The sequence below is a fragment of the Mytilus galloprovincialis genome, chromosome 1 (genome assembly GCF_965363235.1).
Source record: "Mytilus galloprovincialis chromosome 1, xbMytGall1.hap1.1, whole genome shotgun sequence".
NCBI lineage: Eukaryota > Metazoa > Mollusca > Bivalvia > Mytilida > Mytilidae > Mytilus > Mytilus galloprovincialis.
In genome coordinates, this window is record NC_134838.1 from 105177940 (window position 1) to 105199163 (window position 21224).

A 21224-nucleotide genomic window follows, 5' to 3' on the forward strand; every position below is an offset into this window, starting at 1 on the left:
CTTAACTCACTTAAAATCAGACATGTAAGATAAATTCATAAATGGTTAAACCAGAACAAAATACACAGTTGATTATTTGTTTTAGTTTTTTATTTTATTATTTATATCAATGAAAGAAAAGTAATGTGAGACAAATATAAATTGCACAAGTACATCAATGATAAATGCCTTGAATATTTAAATGTTTTTCATTATTGGCCTCTCCCAGACCTTCCCACCCCAACTTCCAGAAAGGAACCATACAATTTGTTGTTGTTTTTTTGTTTGAAGATAGTGATAAATTATCGTTGATCATCTCAACGAGATTGATTTTCTCTCTTGAGCCGGTACGGTAAAAGCAAGAAAAGCAATCCAGTTAAGATGACCAATGATAATTTTTTTATCACTATTTTACCATTGACGATGCTGTCAATTTCATGTCAATTTTATTAGCAACGCCACATGCGTCCTTATTTTATAGCAATAATTTTCTATCTCGAGCGAGTAGCATGATATGAAAAATTATCACAAAAAAGATCAAAGGAAAAATGCACAAATTTTGATATGGGGAAAAAGAAAATATTTAATGAAAGCAATCAGTTAATCCAAGGAACATTTGAATAACACAAAAGAGAAGACTGCAGATAATTGAAATAAGTTTTTTTTTTTTTTTTTTTTTTTTTTTTTTTATAAATATTATGCAGATATTTTTCAAAGATAATTTATAACTATCAAATTATTTGACTTTGATGATCAGAAATCCAATTAAGCCTTATATATTTTCAATTTATATTGATAAAACAATTGTAAGATTTGTTAGTTTTCATGCATGTATTGCAGTTGGAGTAAATAACATATATATATATGCAAATAAATGCTGCACAGCAAATAAAAAGTACATTTACAAATTGTCATATTGTTATTTTTTATAAAATACAATTTTTTCTTTCTATTAAAAGTCCGGTAATCTATTAAGTGATAAATGACCAATTAATCATGGCATAAAACCATCAACAATGTTAAGTGTGAGAATTTCCAATTTTAGGAATATGTTGCTGGTCGGTATGCCAACCAAGTGAGGTCATTAATGTACTTGTTTGATATGCTTATGCACGAGCATGTAAATGCTGATGATGCCCATGACAACAAAAACCTTAAAGTCTATGCTGTGGTAAGTAAACATTAGGATGAATAAACATTTAATTATTATTTTGTGGGTATGTTTTTGTTGTTTGTGTTTAGGTTAGAAAGATTGCATTTAAGTTTATACAGGTCAGAACAGTATCAAAATGGGTTTTTATTAAATTTAAAGTTTTTAAGAAATTAAAATTTATATATATATATATATATATATATATATATATATATATATATTTTTATCTGCTTATCTTACATACTTCCATGCTCAAATGTCTTTGTTCCGATATTTATAAATCAGGTAATAGGACAGTTGTATAAGTATTTTTTATTTGTTTTATAGTCAGCCATATTGTTTTCCATACCATGGAGTATTGGGGCATGTGTTGATGCTGATGGACGCAACAAGTTTGATGTATTCTTCAAAGAGCTTATTTCTGGAAAGCAAGAAGAATTCCCCATGCCTAAGGCTTTAGGAACTAAGTTGGATGTACCAATTCCTGATAATATGCATGTTTATGAAATATTTTATGAAGTGAGTTAATAAACACTGATGTTCTCAGTCATTTAGGCTTGTAATTTATTCAGACGGGGTAAATGTTCACAATTCAAAATAATTGCCATCTTATAACAACAGTTTTCATTTTAAAAAATTTACTTGGTATAAAGGATGTACATAAATTCACTCATGCATATCTCACATGAGTATATACAGATTGAAAAAATTTAAATTAATTTCAGTGAAAAGCTTATCTAAAAGAGGCTTAATTTATAACTACATTGTACACTACCAAAATAGATCAACAGTATATATGGTTATGCAAGATTTATTTCATTATCACTGATTCTTATATTTAGACATTTTTGTTTTCATATTTGGAACAACAAATCAATAAAAAAATAATCATTTCATTTTTATAAACATTGAACCACAAAATTAATGAACAACTTGATATTTCACAAGCTCATGTAACTTTTACAATTGGTTGGTTTGTAATTTTGTGTTTCAAATAGCAAATAGAGTAACAAAAATAATTTTATGTCATGATTTTTTGTATACATATTATTATAATAAAAATGACCTCATTATATTTTAGTTTAAAAATCGTGGAGCATGGAAACACTGGAACGATTTGATCAAAAATCTTGAAATAAAAGCCAAAAAAATTCGAGAAATGTTGGTGCCAACTATGGATACAGCCAGATATTCATTCTTAATGGATCTGTGTATTGAGCATTCTAGGTTTGTCCATGTTTTATTTCTATCTTCTAACATACAGGGGATTGTTATCCTTTTTAAATTACTGTTTTATTGTGGTTGAAGAAATTTTTGAGAAATATAGAAAATGCCAATAGAATTAAGAGATAACTGTATTGTATTTGAAGCTTTGCGGAAGTCCATTGGTAGTTTAACTGTCGCAAAGTTAGTTAACTGGCAACACCTAGGGTTTTCTGGCTTCTTGGTTGTCTCAGAACTCAGAATCTAAAAAAAATTTGATAAAAAGAAGGTTTCTAGGTGCAACATTTGAGTTTTTTTGTTATTCTTGTAGAAATTACATGTCAGTACATTCCGCAATTCAATATGTCGGCTTCCTTAGTTACAGACAAGGAGATGGAGAATTTTATGCTTACTGTCATCCAATCAGAACCATTGATACAAAATAATTACATTAAAATGAACTTTATCCACAGAAGGTAATAAAAATATTACAGATATAAAACAGTAATTGACAGAGAAATATAAAAATTCATTAATGATATTTGCTTTTTGAAGTAAGTCTGGTAGAAAATTATTTTATTTATATTTTAGACCTATACTCTTTGTGGGACCAACTGGTACAGGCAAATCAGTGTATGTACAAGACAAACTGATGAATGGTCTTTCTAAGGATAAATATCTTCCAGCTTTTGTCAACTTCTCAGCACAGACCAGTGCTAATCAAACCCAGGTAACTAACAACGGTTCTATTTGAAATGTTAAAGTTATTGTATAATAAAACTTTAGGGTTACATTATACAAAAAAATCAATAATTTGGAGACCATTTAATTTTATTTACCATATTTTACTAGAAACAAGATGAACATAATGAAATCACTTTCTTTACTATCCTCTCAATAATGACCCCACAGTTTATAAAGACTTAAAGATTGAGCAATAACCTATTTCAATGAAAAATTATATCTCTAAAACAAGTGACCACCAATTTTGTGTGAACACAACATTGAAATTTACTCATCAAGAATGATCATCAGATTGGTTGTGTTTGCTATATCAGTTTGTTAATTCAAAACTACTTGAAAACTTCTTTGCAGATTTCCAACAAAATTGCAAAGATTCTTAATTCTACAGAAAATGAAGTAAACCAACCACTTTTTTTATTTTTTATTTGAGTCTTTTAGGGAATTTCCTGTCCCATTTTATCTCATTACAGGGGAAAAACTGACTCTGTTTTCGAAAGCATCAAAAATTTAAATGAAATTTTCTTTTTCCAGAACATCATAATGTCAAGATTAGACAAACGCAGGAAAGGTGTGTTTGGACCACAGATGGGTAAAAAGGCTGTTATTTTTGTTGATGATTTGAACATGCCAGCTAAAGAAGTGTATGGTGCTCAACCTCCTATAGAACTTCTGAGACAGTTCCAGGATCATGGTTATTGGTAAGTGACAGACATATTTTTTTGACAGTTTATAACAGAGAAGGGGAACTATTGAAAAAAAGACCAAATTTCCTGTAGTGGCAATAGACCTAGGTGCATTATACAAATGCAAGAAAAAAGGTGATAATGCCTATGGTGAATTGAAAAAGAGGTAGAAGTTATCACAGGGACTATCCTAAACCATAAGTCAAAGAAAAACAGAAATTCCATGGCCTAAAAGATAAGGACAAAAACAAACAAGTATTTATAACTATACACAGCAAACAAAAGACTGAGCAACACAAACCCAACATCACAAAACCAAATGCATAAAGAGCTGGATATTTCACTTTAGACTGTAGAAATGTTTGTGATGACGGTATTCAGTTAAAAATGTAGATGATGCATCTTGTTTGTTCAAATACTTTTCATTGAGATTGGATTCAAACTGACAAAATTCTTCATCATTTATGCTCATATAAAACTTTTGGGGGATAGCATTAGATGTAAAAATGGCAGACACGTGGTTACATTTAGTATCAAGTTTGTAAGAATTGTTGACAGGTATTTAGAATAATTGTTTGTTTGCTTGTAGGTATGACTTAAAGGAAACCTCCAAACTTCTACTACAAGATGTCCAATTGATTTGTGCTATGGGACCCCCAGGAGGAGGTAGAAATGATGTCACTCTCAGATTTATGAGACATTTTAACATGATTGGAATAAACTCTTTCAGTGAAGACACTATGATCAAAATATTCTCCATTATGATATCTACCTACTTGAGAGTAAGTCTTCTAAAGATAAACAACTAAAAAAATTGTATTAAAAAGGGATATTGCCTTAAAAAAAGTCAGCTCAGCAGTGTTTTGCATTTTAAATAGCAAACTTGCTTACTTAACCTCAGTAGATTGTGTTGACTCTTTGAAACATGATTGTAAATTTGTATTTCTCAAAGGATTTTCTTGTGTAGAAACTATGATTGTTATATGATATATATGTTCAGTGTGTTGAGTTTTTATGAGATTTGTGGACTTTATTCATCATGATTGTTAATATGTTTATTTTAAGGGTGCTGAGTTTTCAGGAGACTTCCTGGCTCTTGGAAACATGATTGTAAGTGCCACAAATGACATGTATAAACAAGCTATTGCCAACCTGTTACCAACACCAGCTAAATCACATTACGTGTTTAATTTACGAGATTTCTCCAGAGTCATCCTTGGAGTGTGTCTGATCAAGAAGAATGAAGTAGAGAACAAACGTGTGATGATGAGGTAGATAATAAAAGCCTACAAGCAAATAACATGATTAATTACATTAAGGCCTACAGACAAACACTACAGTTAAGAGCTATCATTGATAATTTTGCTAAAAAATTATTACTAGAAGTGGATAAACTGCTGTTTATATTTCTTTTAGCTTTAGTAACATTTAAGGTGTTTACAATTGTTAACTCAAAGTCAAATATCTTTAAAAAAAAAATCTGTTTGCATTTGCTGTTTATTGCAAAGACAAAGTCACTGTCCTGGAAAACTATCCCCTTCAAGATTTAGCTTTTCTTTTTGGTTAATAATTAAAAAAGATATTGAAAAATTATGGTATCCTCTATATAGATCAGAAGAAAAAAATTGTATGAACAATGTTTATCTGATTTATTACAGATTATGGGTCCATGAAGTGATGAGAGTATTCTACGATCGGCTCACAGATGATGCAGACAGATCATGGTTGTTTAAGTAAGTCACATTATGGTTTTTTTTTTGTTGTTGAAATTTAAGGCCCATTCATTCTTTTACAGTTACTGAGACATATTGAGTTGTAATGATGAAAATCCCCAACAGGTATCATATAGCCTTTTAAAGTAGTTTCAACATATATGAAACATTTTTATGAATCTTTAGAATAAATTAACCATTCAAAACAATATATGAATTGATGTTGATGTTTTGACGTAAAGTTGATTATTAAGTTTCATACTCAGCCTACATGTATTCAGATACTGTATTCTGGGTGAAAGTTATTCACCTATAAAAAGTGGTAAATTTTTAGGGAGAATCTACCAAATGAGTAATACTGATTAAGAATGTATTTTTTTACTTACAGAACAACACAGAATGCTGTGAAAGACTACTTTAAAGAGAGCTTTGACAGTTTATTTGAACATCTGGCTGGTGGTGGCAGCGGAGAAGGAAAGGTACATTTTCTGATAAATCAATAATACAACTAAAACCCCTTATCAGTTGCTGTTTCTTTCAGATTAAGTTTAAAATCTGGAAAACATTGAAATAAATTCATCTTAGGTTAAATGAACATGCCTGAATTTCATAATTAGTATCAAACAGCTAACCTCTATAGTATGGAAAGCCATTGGAGCCAAAAAAAAAACCCAAATTGGGATAGAATTGCTGTATTATTACAGCCCATAAGGGTAACAAATTAGAATCTACCTTATTCTGGATTAATAATAATCAAGGACAGCAAACAAACTGAAAATTCAGGGTGGTTTTTTTTTTTTATGTTTTTCTTGAGATATATTTTCTAAATAAATAAAAAGTAAAATAAATACCAAACCAGAGGAAAGTCCTTTATCAAATGGGAAGAAGAATGATATTGACTTTTTATGCTGTTATAATGTAGTATATATTTGTCTGTAACAGGGACCTCCATCAAAGGTATCAATAAAGTGTGAAATATAGACATTTCTTGCTAGATCATGTTGTCTAGGAGTGTGTTTACTTTTTTCAAGAACTTTTTTAAAAATCATTTCTTTCTTGAAAACTAAACTATTGAAATGATTTTCATCAACTTTTATTATTAAGTGTCAGTAATTTTTCGATCTATTATTTGATATACATCTGAAGATTTACAAACTAATTTTCAAGTCTTTGTCATGTTAGCTTTTTGACAGACACATATAAAAAAAAAAAGCATTGACATTTTTTGTCTTAAACTCTCCCTGTTATTCTCTTTCACTCTGCTGATAGTTGTTCTAGATTCTGAAAATTAAATATAATAAATTGTTAGAAATTTTAAAGCAGATATAAATTCTTGCTTAACTTACACAAAAAAAAACGGTATATTAACAGTATTATTCGTAGATATGAAATTCAAATTTCGTAGTTTGCTAGATTCTTGTGTTTATTTAGTTAGTATATTATTTGTTAACAGCGTTCTGATACAGAGGTGAGGAGAAGTTCAATGCCTGATTTTGTCTCACCTGCAATGAATGTTGCAGAATGCATAACATAGGGATGCTAATCCGGCTACAAGAGAGTCTTAAACTCTTCTTTTTTTTTTTATCAAACCTGGAAAGTTTTATTTTATAAAAAGATACTATTTGATCTGAAGTTTCTGTCTGACATATTTATCATTTCCTTGATCTCATTTTCTTAGTTCAATGACTGCTTTAAAAACTCCATATCACATGCATTTTCAGTTATTATAAGCAAGAAGACACCTACATATTGTGTATAGAATAATTACATTAGGCCAACCTTAAAAATATGTTTGTTTGCAGTTTTCCGACTGTACCTTCAGACTGAAGGGTCGGTAGGTAGGAAAAATATTTTATTTTATCAGCCAAAATACAGTTTAAACAAGCAGTTCCACTAAACCAAGTTTCTTGTGAAGAAAAAAAAAAACATTTTAAAACAACAAACACTGGACATGCTGAAAACCAACATCAAATGAACAGGCATTTTCAGATAAAAAACTGTTTAACCAAAACTGAAACTTTAACATAGTGTCATTATCCAATTTATGACATAAAATATGGTATAATTATTAAATACTGGAACACTTATAAACAAGGAATGTCATTATGACTAGAACTGTTTTAAAGAAATATATTCAGACATGTATGCTTCTTTACTAGAATGTTTTCATGAGTAGAGTATTTTCATCAGAAAAATGTAGATATTAAAGATTTATAAGACAATGTATTAAAGAGTATTTTTAATAAAAAAAAAAATAACCATTGAATCTTCCTCAATTGAAAAAAAGGCAACTTGAAAAAAAGTATCAAGACATTCGACTGTTTTCATATTTCTAACAATATTTAATTATATATGTGATAAGGTTATATTTTTGCCAGGCTTTAATGAAAACCAAAGAAATCTAAAGTTTGGGGTGAAATTCATAGCACCCCATTAAAAGTAAATGGTCTGTACTGAAATGTTTTTAATGCATAAAAAAAATTGGCAGAATAGCTCCTCAGGTCATGTTTTAATTGAATTCACACAGGCCACACAGTTTGGGTATATTTAATATTGTAAGAAAGAGAATAATTGCAATGAGTGGGGCAGCCCCCCTTATCCTAAAGGAGCATACTCATTGCAATCGAAGATAGATTTAATATAGAGAGAGTATATTTATTTTTCAAGCTAACCATTCATTTTCTCTACATCTTTGTGTAGTTAGGGTTGCTTCTTATTGATTTGGCATGATCTATATCCATTAACATTTCAAATGAGCCCTTCCTCAGTACAGGCGTGTTTACAGATATCCATGAAGATTTAAGTCACGGAGGAGTGGTTTCATCTTTGTCGTCTTCACAACGATTTGTAGAAAATATGCCATACTTCAAGCTGCTGTCAAATTACTTCACCACTGAAATTGGTTCCATAAAGTCAGGCTCCACAGATTCTGTACCCGATTTGTTTGAGACAGAATGGTTATCGTGTCAGTTATGAATATCCGCTGCATCATCGTCAATGATATCATCACACATCATTACATGTGCCTGAATCTGTATAAACAGTTTACTAATACACTTTTTTGTTTGTTATTTGTCTTAAAATTGACACGAGACGACAGCGTAAAGTACTCCTCCGTGACTTCATGGATACCTGTAAACAATTTCCATGTTCTTTATCATTAAATGGTCACATGAACGCTTGACGGGAAGCTAAGAAAAACCGAACTTGAAATGTGTAATTGACCCAGACTTTAAATCATTTCCGGAAAGGACCCAAAATTCCGGATCGCGTCAATAGAAGTATTAAAAAAAAATTCTTCAAATTTAAAGCAATAAAATTTTCACAGTCGGGAGGATTTTCAAGGGTCGGTCGGTAAACTGCAAACAAACAATATTTTAATTTAAGCCCAAGATATACATGTCTGTTAATCTTTCCTTGACCTCATTTTATGGATCAGTGATCAGTGTTAAGTCTTTTTTTTTCAGATACTATAAACAATAGGTCAACTGTATTTTGTGAATAGAATGAATGAAAGTTTTACATGTTTTTCTGGCAGGGTTCATCATATCTTTCAACCTATTTTCATGGTTTAATGGTCAATATTAAGTTTTCATAATGAGGTTGGTTTCTCCGATACTATCAGCAATGGTCAACTATATTTGATGGTTGGAAAATTGTAAGGATTACATGTTTCATCATAACATGACCTCATTTATATGGTTGATGGATAATGTTTACCTTTCGTGGTACCTAAAGTAAGCCAGTATAGAATTGAATCATGATAAGGCAGATGAGACATTTCACTTGTGCACTCTTAATATTTTGATGTATTTGTTTTTATATAATTTTATTTTGTTTGTCACATATTTGAATTGCAAATTATTTGTTACAGTTATTTTTTTATTTATTGAAGAGTTACTTTTTTATTTATTGAAGAGTTATATATATAGTATATATTTAAAGGTAGAGGTACATGCAGGTAAATCAGTGATCTCTGGGATTTTTAGGAAATTATTCCTGAACTAGAACATGTGGAACTGTATCTAATTATAAAAATATATTCACAATTTTGTATTTGCTAATATACAGTTGATTCGAAATTGTCAAAAAGTGCAGTAAATGTATGAATTTGATATTCAGACACAGTTCCACCTACTTTAGTTTAATACCTATCCAAGAGATTACCCTTTGAACATACCTCTTACTTTTAGCCACAATGACGAGTTACTTTGTTTACATGCATCATCACATCAGTCTGAGTATAAATAATATAGTTATAAGAAGCAGTACTTTGAACAAAGCATTTGACATAAATCACTGGATTGTCAATATATTAAAATCTCTGATAAGCAGTGAATTCAAGAGGATATAAATATACTTTCCTATACTTAAATATCAAGGAAATAAATTATCTCAGCTAAGTACATTTATATTTAATAAACGACTTTGTGAAGATTTGAAGCTGTGGATAAAAAAGTAATGTTTGATATAAAATGTAGCAAGAATATTTGTTTTACACAGGTTAAAGAAGATGATTTGAGAAGTTTAATGTTTGGTGATTATATGAACCCTGATGCAGAGTCTGAGGAGAGAGTTTATGATGAAGTGAAATCTGTTGACTCTATGTACACCATTGTAGAGCAATGTCTAGAGGAGTACAATAATACACATAAAAATAGAATGAATCTCGTCATCTTCAGGTCAGCACAATATTATGTTATGTTCAGAAAATTTGTTTTTGTTGTGGAGTAAACAAATATTTTGGTTATTCATTCCAAAATTAGATGTTTGTGAAAGATTTCAAAATATAGATTTCAAAATATTTTTTTTTTTTTTATTGCAGAAAGGTAGATGCCATTATCTAATATGTAACTATGATCTTATTAGAAAAATAAAGATATAGTTTTGAAATATTTGAACAAAATTTAATGTGTTTTAAATGTTTGAAATTGAGTAATTTATATCAGAATAATATTTATACATTGTCCTGAATTTCAAAGTAGAAATGATCCATTTCAGATATGTGTTAGAACATTTGTCTCGTATCTGTCGTGTTCTGAGAATCCCAGGAGGTAATGCCTTGTTAGTAGGCGTAGGAGGAAGTGGTCGTCAATCCTTAACCAGATTAGCAACCGCCATGGCAGGATATGATCTCTTCCAACCAGAAATCTCAAAGAACTATGGCAAAGTAGAATGGAGAGAGGACATTAAGGTAAGAAGAATAAAGTACTTGTGGGGAAAAATCAATTGAATGTAAACACAATAACACATACACCTAATGTTCACCATATGACCTTCAAAAATGGATAAATTCCTAAATGTATTACCAGCTTTGAATTAACCAGAATCTAGACAATTATTATTAATTTAAGCATTTCTTTAACTTATTCAAATGATACTGTAACTGTGAATCTATCAAGCATTGCAAGTATCAAATAAGAAAAGGAAAATAGGTTGATCAAAGGAGATGTGAAGCAACTGAAATCCAAATAAGCAAATGACAACTAAAGGGTAACATGCAGTTGTTAAGTTAAAAGGTTAACAAAATGTTAATGATTTAAGCACACACTTTTGAAGATCTGCCATTAACATCAAATTTTCCTATTACAAAATTCATTATGAATTGACATTTATAAACTTAAGTAAAAATAAGGAGATATGGAATGATTGCCAATGAGACAACTATTCACCAAAGTTCAAATGAAGGGGATGTAAGTATGTATGTTCACTTTTATTGATTAACAGAATGATTATAAATGATTCACATTAAAAGGTTTTATAAATTAACTGAACTGTACAATTTAGTAAACAATACAATAAATTCATTTTACAGTCAGTATTGAAAGGTTGCGGAGCAAGTGGAAAGACAACTGTATTCTTAGTCACAGACACCCAGATCAAAGAGGAATCATTCTTGGAAGACATTGATAACTTATTAAACACAGGAGAGGTTCCTAATCTTTTCCCTGCTGATGAGAAGGCAGAAATTATGGAGGTAAGCCACACTTTCTTATTGGAATATTTTTACAAAATTTGCTTATTGTTAATTTTTTTTTAAAGAAAAGTTTGTTTATTAAATAATGTTCCAGAGGTTAAAATTATATTGCTTAATAGATCTTTTCTTTGTTAACATTTATTTTTCCTTAGCTGTATTTATGAATGTGTAATTCAATTTCTTCCAGACTGTGAGACCAGTAGCACAAGCTGGAGACAAGATGGCCGACTTCAGTCCACTGGCATTGTTTGCCTTCTTTGTCAATCGTATTAGAGAGAATTTACATATTATCATTGCCTTCAGTCCAATTGGAGATGCTTTCCGTAATAGGCTGAGGCAGTTCCCATCTTTGATTAACTGCTGTACTATTGATTGGTTCCAGGTAGGTCAATTCTATTATCCTGTAATATTACTGTTAGCTTAATTAGAGATATCCATAACAGACTTCCATTCACCAAGTGATATGCAATTGATAGATCCAGGTAAATGTAACAAAGAGGAGATGTATTGTTCATCTCAATGAGATAGCACCCTAAACATAGATGGTCTTTATCAATAGACAAGTTTCTTTCTCATATCTTAAGCTCTAAAACACTTTCAGTCTAGAAAAGTCAATTCTTATATCCTAGGATAATTTCTTTAGTTCTGTAACCCTAGAAGACCCACAGGAAAGGTTTTTTTATTCAAGAAAATAATTCACTTCAATGATTTAAAATAATTACACATTTTTTTCAATTTGGTTAACTTTCTTGAAATAGAAAAAAAATGTCACAATTTTATTTGTTTCTGCAGATCTGTGTCATTTAAAAATCTGTCATTTTAGTTTCTATGTTATCTAATAGTTCACATTACTTAATGCATATCCATATTGATTATTTTTTAGTTACAGTTCTATAAGATGTCATTTTCTATGTTTCATTTTTTAACAGACTTGGCCAGATGATGCATTAGAGAGAGTAGCCAATAAATTCTTGGAGAATACTGAACTTTCTGACCACGACAGGAAGGAATCCGTCATGATTGTCAAGCACTTCCATCAGAGCACCATTAATCTGTCAACAAAGTTCTTAAATCAGTTAGGCAGACATAATTATGTTACACCAACATCTTACTTAGAGTTGATCAACTCGTTTAAAAACTTACTCCAAAGTAAACAAGATGAGATATCTAAAGCCAAACGTAGATATGTGGTTGGTCTAGAGAAATTGGCCTTTGCTGCTTCACAGGTATTTTTTCTTTCTTTTTTTGGCAAATAGAAAATCTCTCACATGAAATTTTGTTTGTTTGAGATGAAGATTTTTTAAAATATTGTTATCTATTCCCGAAACTGCATTTTGATATCATACCTACTTAATTAAGCTTTGGTTATTGTTCTTTAGTTTGACTCTGGTATCAGATAATTGTCAAAAAAAAAACCTTATTAGGAGGACCCATAAATTTTAATTATCACCTGTTCTTATACTTGTTTTGTTTGGTCATTACTAGGTTGCAGACATGCAGAAAGAACTGGAAGAACTCCAGCCACAGCTGGTCATCTCAGCAGAGGAAAACTCTAAGATGATGGTCATTATAGAGAAGGAGTCCGGTGAAGTAGAGGCTACAAGTAAAATAGTCAAAGCTGATGAAGCTGTAGCTAATGTACAGGCTGCAGAGGCTCAGGCTCTGAAAGATGAATGTGAGGCAGAACTTGCAGAGGCTATTCCTGCTCTAGAGGCTGCTCTTGCTGCCCTGGATACCTTAAAGGTATTAAACCTATTGTGTCATTATGGTGTTTCTTTTGAAATCAGAAAATACATGGTTTGGCAAATTTAATTTCCAGTATCTTAGCTTATCACAGTGTCTATTAATTGTATCACCTATTTTTATTTGCATATAAAAAAAAAATCAGTGAAAAGTATGTTTACCGGTAAAGGAAAAAAACATTTTTTGTAAAAGCAGCATGCGTTTCAATTATTATTAACACAAAATTCCTCTGATATCAATTTTTAGGGAAAATATGGTCTTCTTTAACTGTTGCATGAACTGTGTAAATAATTAAGGTGTATTCTATGAACATTTTCAAAAATTTTGTGGAAAAAGTTACTTTGTCCAATGATACAATATGGCACATGTGCTAATTCTGTTTTCTTTACCAATAGCCTGCTGATATTGTTATTGTGAAGTCCATGAAGAATCCACCTTCTGGTGTCAAACTTGTCATGTCTGCTGTGTGTGTCATGAAGGACATCAAACCAGATAAAGTCAATGACCCAGATAAACCAGGACAAAAGATCCTTGATTACTGGGGACCCTCAAAGAAACTTCTGGGAGACATGAGTTTCTTGAACAATCTCAAAGCCTATGACAGAGATAATATTCCAGTAAGTAATGTCACATAGGTCTTGAAATTTTTCAGCTAAATGATATATTTTTAAGAATGTGGAAAACTGCATGGTCAGAAATTTGCAGCAGTTGTTTATTAATTTCTTGATACACATTTTTATACCCCATTTATGGGCATTATGTTTTCTGGTTTGTGGGTCTGTTCCTCTGTCCCGCTTCAGGTTAAAGTTTTTGGTCAAGGTAATTTTTGATGAAGTTGAAGTCCAATCTACTTGAAACTTAGTCCCTATGATTTGATCTTTCTAATTTTAATGCCAAATTAGTTTTTTGATCCCAATTTCACGGTCCACTGAACATAGAAACTGATAGTGTGAGCCCCATCCATGTTTTTTACTAATTTGTGATCTTGGTATAGCTTAGAAAATGAATATGTCATAGTAATTTGTATCTTTATTTGTAAGAATATGGAAAATAATAGGTCAGAATCTTGAAGCATTTTAAATTTTTAAGGAACAAGAAACTGACATGATTTGAAAATATTTTCAATTGTTGATAAAAATTACTGATCTTATATAACTTTTGTCTACAGGTACATTGTATGAAGCAGATTCGTAAGGAATTCATAACAAACACAGATTTTGACCCCGCCAAAGTAGCTAATGCCTCATCTGCTGCTGAGGGTCTGTGTAAATGGGTCTTAGCCATGGAAATATATGATAGAGTGGCTAAAGTTGTGGCACCAAAGAAAGAAAAACTCAAACAAGCAGAAGAAGAACTTAATAGTACAATGACACTACTGAATGCCAAACGTGCTGAGCTTGCAGCTGTTGAAAAACGTCTTGCAGATTTACGTGCTACTTTCCAAGAAATGACAGAGAAGAAAGAAAGATTGGAATTTCAGGTGGATCTTTGTGCCAAGAAACTAAAAAGAGCAGAAAAGCTTATTGGTGGATTGGGAGGAGAGAAAGATAGGTGGACCATTGCTGCCACAAACTTACAGAATATTTTTGACAATTTAGTTGGTGATGTGTTGATAGCTGCAGGAGTTATTGCCTATCTTGGTCCTTTCACCATGGCTTTCAGAGAAGAATGCACTAAAGAATGGGTCAAAGTCTGCACTGTAGGTTTTAATTTGTAACAAATTTGGATTTTTAAATTTCTTTTTTATAATATTTTACTTATTAATGAATTAACTAATGTGTGGATTGTTTTGCCAATATTTTGTTAATTTATTGAGGATTAGTTCTTTATGTTTAACAAAGGGGGAAATTTTAAATTTTATAGTAATCCTTGCGTATAGCATTTATTTCAAAATGAAATAGTTTAATAAAAAGACAATCTATAGAGTGGGGTGCCCATATTCTCCATGTGAACAGTTTGTTTTTACCTATTCAATCTACATTCAATATTCTGCAACTGATTATGCTATTTTCCAAAATGCAACTATAAAATTACAGGTTTGAAGGAGGATTTTCATGACATTTTAATTTAGGTTTACTAATTTTTAAAACGTTTTAAAATTATAATGTTCTGAAATTGTATTTATCCATATTCTTCATAGGAAAGGGTATGTATACATAAATTATTGTTGTATTGACTTAGAACTTTAGTTTTCTTTTAAAATTCCATGAGTATTTTAGTTGTCCCATAGCTGGTATGAGTCTTATTTTTGGTAAAATATTAATTAGCCAAAATGATTTTTATATGAAATTTTTATATTGCAAAGCATTAGGCCAACTAAAATTAATTAGTAGATTTTCATCCAAATTTTTGAAAAACATGGGGCGGGTGGGAGGATTTTATTTTTTAAATTTTATTTCATATGAAACCCTTGTCACAAGTTCTTCATACCACGGGGTATATGCTAGTGGAAAACAAGCTTGTATAATGTATATACATGTTGTATAAGGAATCTGACACTATTTTTTAAACTCTTAAATAAAAATCCCTGATTGGCAACCACTGTTATACATGTAATTGCCGCTTTAGAAACCTATTTATAGTATACATCAAAGGGAAGAGAAATGCTCTCTTCAGTTGGACTAGACCTACACCAAATTTATTTTGCTTTCTAAGCAATGGTTTGTAGTCCACATAAAATCAATAAAATGTATTGGTACAATTGTATACAACACAAGTATTAGGCAACAACCATTTTCTTATCGGGGGGGGGGGGGGCCTGGGATTTTTATTGTGTTCATAATTTTTTTTTCAGAACCTTCCTCCGACAAAATTTTTTTTTTCTTACGAGAAGGAAAGCAAAATTTTTTTTCCTATAATGTGGAACAGAAATACAATTTTTTTTTCACAAAACCATAAAATTAACATAAAATTCATTTTAATTTTTTAATTGATGTAAAATGTAAAGTGCATGGCTCTATCTATATCCTGACATTGGCTGTTGTCTCAGTTGTTTTTTTCAGCCCACTTTCTACATTATGATATTCTCGGAGTCCGTCATACAGGTATCCTTAAATTTTAATACTGCAATTGAAGTGGCCACCATTGCCATATGTAATGGCAAATAGTGAGTAGCTCCAACTTATAAAATCCACTGTTTCCAACTATGATAATTGACATTCCAAACGGAAAATACTACCACTGCCCGAATAATTATACAAGTCTGTGTCATACACAATCAGGGCTATCTTAAAAGACTGCTTATGATACCATATCTATTCCTGTTATAAAATGACCATTTCATGTTTATAATAGTTACAGTTTTAAGTATGGTCTTACAGTAGTAACATATATATGCGGGAGATTTGGAATTCTTATAAATATTTCTGGATCAAACACTATTATAGGAACATACAAAAAGTGATAAGGTATAAAGATCTATAAATAGAAATCTTAGCTTGATCTGTATATCACCGACCGTGCGAGGGCTGTATAGCCAGTCAAGGTCGTTAAACACTTCCATTTGTTGTCTGTATAATGGACAGATGTTTATAATCTGCTGTTTTACTGTCTCGTCTGTTGGTAGTTTCACCATTCTCAAATTCAGCAGTGCAAATAAAAAATTCAAGCAGGTGACAGCATAAAATTTTTTTCAGCTTCAGTGCAAAATATAATTTTTTTTTCGGTCAGCTAGGCCATCAAAATATTTTTTTCAAAAAAATCCCAGGCCCCCCCCAGATAAGAAAATGGTTGTTGCCTTATGAGTACAAAATAAAATGTAAACTCCTCAATCCTCAATCTTAAGGCCTGTTGGCACGAATTGTCCCAATGTACGGTTTTACTCTCTGGTGTTACACTCAGTGTGGAAAGTAATTATGTGATGTAAAACATGAACTTAACCAATAAGTAGTTTTTTAATGACTAAATTGAGGGTATTGGGACAGTTACAGAGGGTGTTTGCTGTTTGTCAACAAAAACAACAGCCATGGGTAAATTTAAGGGAATTAAAATGCGTGTTTGTCGACTTTTTTTTTCTCAATATACGGTCATAAATCAAACAAATTCGTGCTTGTGTCAATTTCTTTAATCCAGTCATGTTTTTTGTACCAATTTGTTCTACGATTCTTGCGCTTTGGATATCATTTACAGTCCAAATTTCCTGACACAAAGTCATCGTATAAATAAAAAAAAAAACACGGTTTTCGATTCACTTGTGACTATCGCAATTTTCGTTAAATGACAAGGCGTTTTACTCGTTACTCGAATATTCCATGCCCTTCTCGTTATCAATCTCGGTAGATGTTTTCATAATAGAGCAGCAGAATATGTTGACTCAATCATATCATTATTAGATTACTCGGAGAAATGTAGACTGGTTCCCGATCGCAATATTCAGTATGTTCTCATGAGAGAGTATGGCTAATAGCTAATACCTGGAACGTAGTACCGGGAACCAGGATAGGAGAAATGAAATTTGAAACAGGAAGTGTTGAATGAAACGAAATTATCGATGGTTCCCGGTAACGGACATGATAAAATCCGGAAATCGTATTTTTGTTAAATAAAAAAAATCGGGGCGGGACGATTTCAGAGGGGCGGGCGGGGATGAAAATCTAGCAATCAATTTTAATTGGCCTTACTGTTAAAAGTGTTATATTTTTATTTCTTGGAAATATTCCCCTTATTATGATCTGTCTTCATCTTTACACCCACTGAGTTTCAGTAAAGGATTATTATGATTTTGCCAATTGTTTATGTATTGTAATTAGATAACTTGAAGTTTGTATCACACAATTTTCAAGTCTTGCTCTTAATGAAACCTGTAGATAAAGACTCACACCATAAAGTGTTGAAATTCTTTTTAATACATTTTTATATTTTTCAGTATTCATTCTTTCAGTTTCATTTTTTTGTTGTTATAAAAAACAATAATTTGAGCAATAGTTGATAGGCAGCTTTAAAAGAGTTTTTTTGTTGTTGTGATTTTTGTCACAAGCCATTTGCTTTTAGGAAAGTGATTATTCACAGTACCTCTAAGAACACCATTTTGTCCCCCCTCCTTTTTTAGATTTCAATTCTAGCTTGAATTGTTATATTGTTAATACAGACTATAGAATCAAATTTATACTCATATCATAAGATGAGATTATAAATTTTTATGCTGCTTTTTGTGCAGCTTACAGTTAGGATGCTACTTTGTCAAAATTATCATTACGCCAGTTCATTTTCACAATCATAGAAATGGAAGCCATTGTAGGGATGACACGCTGCCAATTTTGCTCTTGAATATCGATACATTTATCCGAATAGAACCATTACGATCCTTATATGTCAGTTGTATTTTAAAAGACAAATGTATCTACTAGCTCATGAGCATCAGTTCATGACCTTGTCTGCATTGATTCAACTTAAAACTATTGTCTGATCGGTTGTCAGGTGGAATTTTCGAAAATTCTTAAACATTCAAAAAAATTCTTATTAAATATTTCGTGGAAGGGCAGACTAAAAATTTTCGGTGGTTGAAGATTATAAACCCAAGTTATCACACACAAAAAATTATATTTTTTCAAAGATATGCATTTTCATCATCCAACATAAAAGTCTGTCGTCAAGTACTTTTAGTAAAAAAAATAGCTATTCGAACACACCTACTCTATTTTTATGATTCATTAGATAGGTAATTCACTTGACCAATATATTTCATCTTTTCGTACTGTGATTTTTTTATGTTATAAAGTCCACCTGTAGCTTTGATATATAAAAATGATAGAATGTAAAGCGAGATGATATATCAAATACTCTTACTTTGAACGTTTAAAACCCAAAATATACACCTCAAACACGCCCTTACATAAAAAGGTGCACTCGATTTTCTCTTTTTCGATACAACTGTTAACCCATTGTTTGGAATTTTTTCTTGAATCACATAATGGAAGGGCAGACACAAAAATTACTGAACTAATAGATTGATATGTTGTCCGTCCGTGGTAATTTAAAAAAAAAATTTGGAGGTTATGCATTTTCTTCATCCAACTTGATAGATACCCATGTCGTCGACTTGATATCTAATTGTTCTGCATTACTGTGTAATAGATAAATTGAAAACTTATGCAAATAGTGTTTTTAAAATAAAACACTTTGTAATTGAGAAGAAAATTGTTGGTTTGTTTGTTTCTATTAACTTTTAAATTTTTTGTTACTATAGTAAACATTACAGTAAGCATTTATCGCCTTCTCTAACAAAGAGCTTTGATTCTTTGTTCTATTTCAACTGGGTTTCCGCCTAAACAGATATGTTAATTTTTTAATTTCTTAAGAAATGATAAAATTGTAATTATGTTTACTTTTTTACAGGAAAAAAAGATCCCATGCTCACAGGAATTCTCTTTAAGTAAGACTTTAGGAGAGCCGATTAAGATACAGGCCTGGAACATCTTCGGACTACCAAGAGACAGTTTCTCCATTGACAATGGTGTCATTGTAGCTAACTCCAGGAGATGGTAAACATTTGTTTATTTCAGCAGATTTTCAAAAGTGTTGTTACTAATGCTGTATTTTAGTTGATTTTTTTATGCCCCATTTATGGGCATTATGTTTTCTGGTCTGTGCGTCCGTTCGTTCGTTCGTTCGTCCGTCTGTCCCGCTTCAGGTTAAAGTTTTTGGTCGAGGTAGTTTTTGATGAAGTTGAAGTCTAATCAACTTGAAACTTAGTACATATGTTCTGTATGATATGATCTTTCTAATTTTAATTCCAAATTAGAGATTTAACCCCATTTTCACGGTCCATTGAACATAGAAAATGATAGTGCGGATGGGGCATCCGTGTACTGGGGACACATTCTTGTTTGTCTTTAGCATAGCTTTAATTTCAATTCTACTAGGTTCTGTGGATTTATAATTATATTTTGATGCTTTCATGTTCATGAATATTACTTGGTTAAAAAAAAAATAAAAATGAGCTCAATGGAAGGAGAAAAATTCAAAAAAATTATCTGCACACAAAATTTCTTCCCCTTAAAATTGGATTAAGAATCAAAATTATACAAATGTGAGATGAAAAACAGATGTTTCTTTCAAGGTTTGCTATGAAAATTTTGTATTTACTAAGCATGATATTGGAATCCTGACTTATATGTGCGGTCTTTTCCAGGCCTCTTATGATTGATCCCCAGGGTCAAGCCAACAAATGGGTGAAGAACATGGAGAAAGATTTCAAACTTTCAGTCATAAAACTAACAGATGCAGATTACATGAGAACACTGGAGAATTGTATAACCTTTGGTAATCCTGCTCTATTGGAAAATGTTGCTGAAGAATTAGATCCTTCTCTGGAACCCCTCTTGCTGAAACAGATTTACAAACAAGGTGAGCACATGTGATAACTGTCAGTCATTATTGTTGTGTTCAAGCCTATTTATGTGTTACTTTTCACTTCTCATACTGAAGGCTTAAAAGTTATATGATTTTATTGAATGAAGGGAGATCTAGGGTAAAAGTTATACAGCAACCCAACAACTCAAGCAGAACAAAAAAGTCATTTAAAGATTTTTAATGATGGACAAATATCAATATGATAAGCTCTAAATGGCTTTATGCACAAGACAAGTTACAGGCTAAACTCTAATTGGCTATATGCACAAGACAAGTTACAGGTTGGTTTGACAGACTACCAGATATCAGACTTACATATCAAATTTAAAAATGAATAAAAAACATACAAAAAGCAGCAACCTGACATTGAGAATGAATTTTGAGTTCAAATCATGAAGATGGTATGAGTATGAATGTATTATGAGTTAATAAGACTATACTTTATATTTCAGCTGGTGTTGATATGATCAAACTTGGAGAGAATGTAATTGAATACAGTAAAGATTTCCGTTTCTACATCACAACTAAACTGAGGAATCCTCATTATCTACCTGAGGTAGCTGTCAAGGTTTCGTTACTCAACTTTATGATCACACCTGAAGGTTTGGAAGATCAGCTCCTGGGAATAGTGGTCGCTAAAGAAAGGTAGGAACCATTGTTTTTATTATTATTTATTGAGT

At 31.2% G+C, this 21224-nt stretch overlaps 1 protein-coding gene across 8 annotated transcripts in view; it reads left to right on the plus strand.

Annotated features, from left to right (window-relative positions):
* Nucleotides 1–21224, plus strand: part of LOC143048569 (dynein axonemal heavy chain 12-like) — a 94339-nt gene that overhangs the window by 49510 nt on the left and 23605 nt on the right. For 5 of the 8 annotated variants that reach the window (XM_076222335.1, XM_076222345.1, XM_076222318.1 and 2 more), the window contains 21 exons: nucleotides 1025–1150; nucleotides 1460–1651; nucleotides 2214–2359; nucleotides 2927–3065; nucleotides 3611–3777; nucleotides 4352–4544; nucleotides 4828–5033; nucleotides 5421–5495; nucleotides 5863–5953; nucleotides 6928–6942; nucleotides 9978–10156; nucleotides 10476–10668; nucleotides 11290–11451; nucleotides 11639–11833; nucleotides 12381–12677; nucleotides 12937–13194; nucleotides 13590–13811; nucleotides 14363–14893; nucleotides 19528–19673; nucleotides 20324–20538; nucleotides 20997–21189. In XM_076222335.1, coding sequence (XP_076078450.1) covers nucleotides 1025–1150; nucleotides 1460–1651; nucleotides 2214–2359; nucleotides 2927–3065; nucleotides 3611–3777; nucleotides 4352–4544; nucleotides 4828–5033; nucleotides 5421–5495; nucleotides 5863–5953; nucleotides 6928–6942; nucleotides 9978–10156; nucleotides 10476–10668; nucleotides 11290–11451; nucleotides 11639–11833; nucleotides 12381–12677; nucleotides 12937–13194; nucleotides 13590–13811; nucleotides 14363–14893; nucleotides 19528–19673; nucleotides 20324–20538; nucleotides 20997–21189 — 3941 coding nt within the window. Of the gene's footprint in view, nucleotides 1–1024; nucleotides 1151–1459; nucleotides 1652–2213; nucleotides 2360–2926; nucleotides 3066–3610; nucleotides 3778–4351; nucleotides 4545–4827; nucleotides 5034–5420; nucleotides 5496–5862; nucleotides 5954–6416; nucleotides 6432–6927; nucleotides 6943–9977; nucleotides 10157–10475; nucleotides 10669–11289; nucleotides 11452–11638; nucleotides 11834–12380; nucleotides 12678–12936; nucleotides 13195–13589; nucleotides 13812–14362; nucleotides 14894–19527; nucleotides 19674–20323; nucleotides 20539–20996; nucleotides 21190–21224 lie in introns of all 8 variants that reach the window. The other 3 variants (XM_076222361.1, XM_076222352.1, XM_076222326.1) reach the window with 2 other exon arrangements.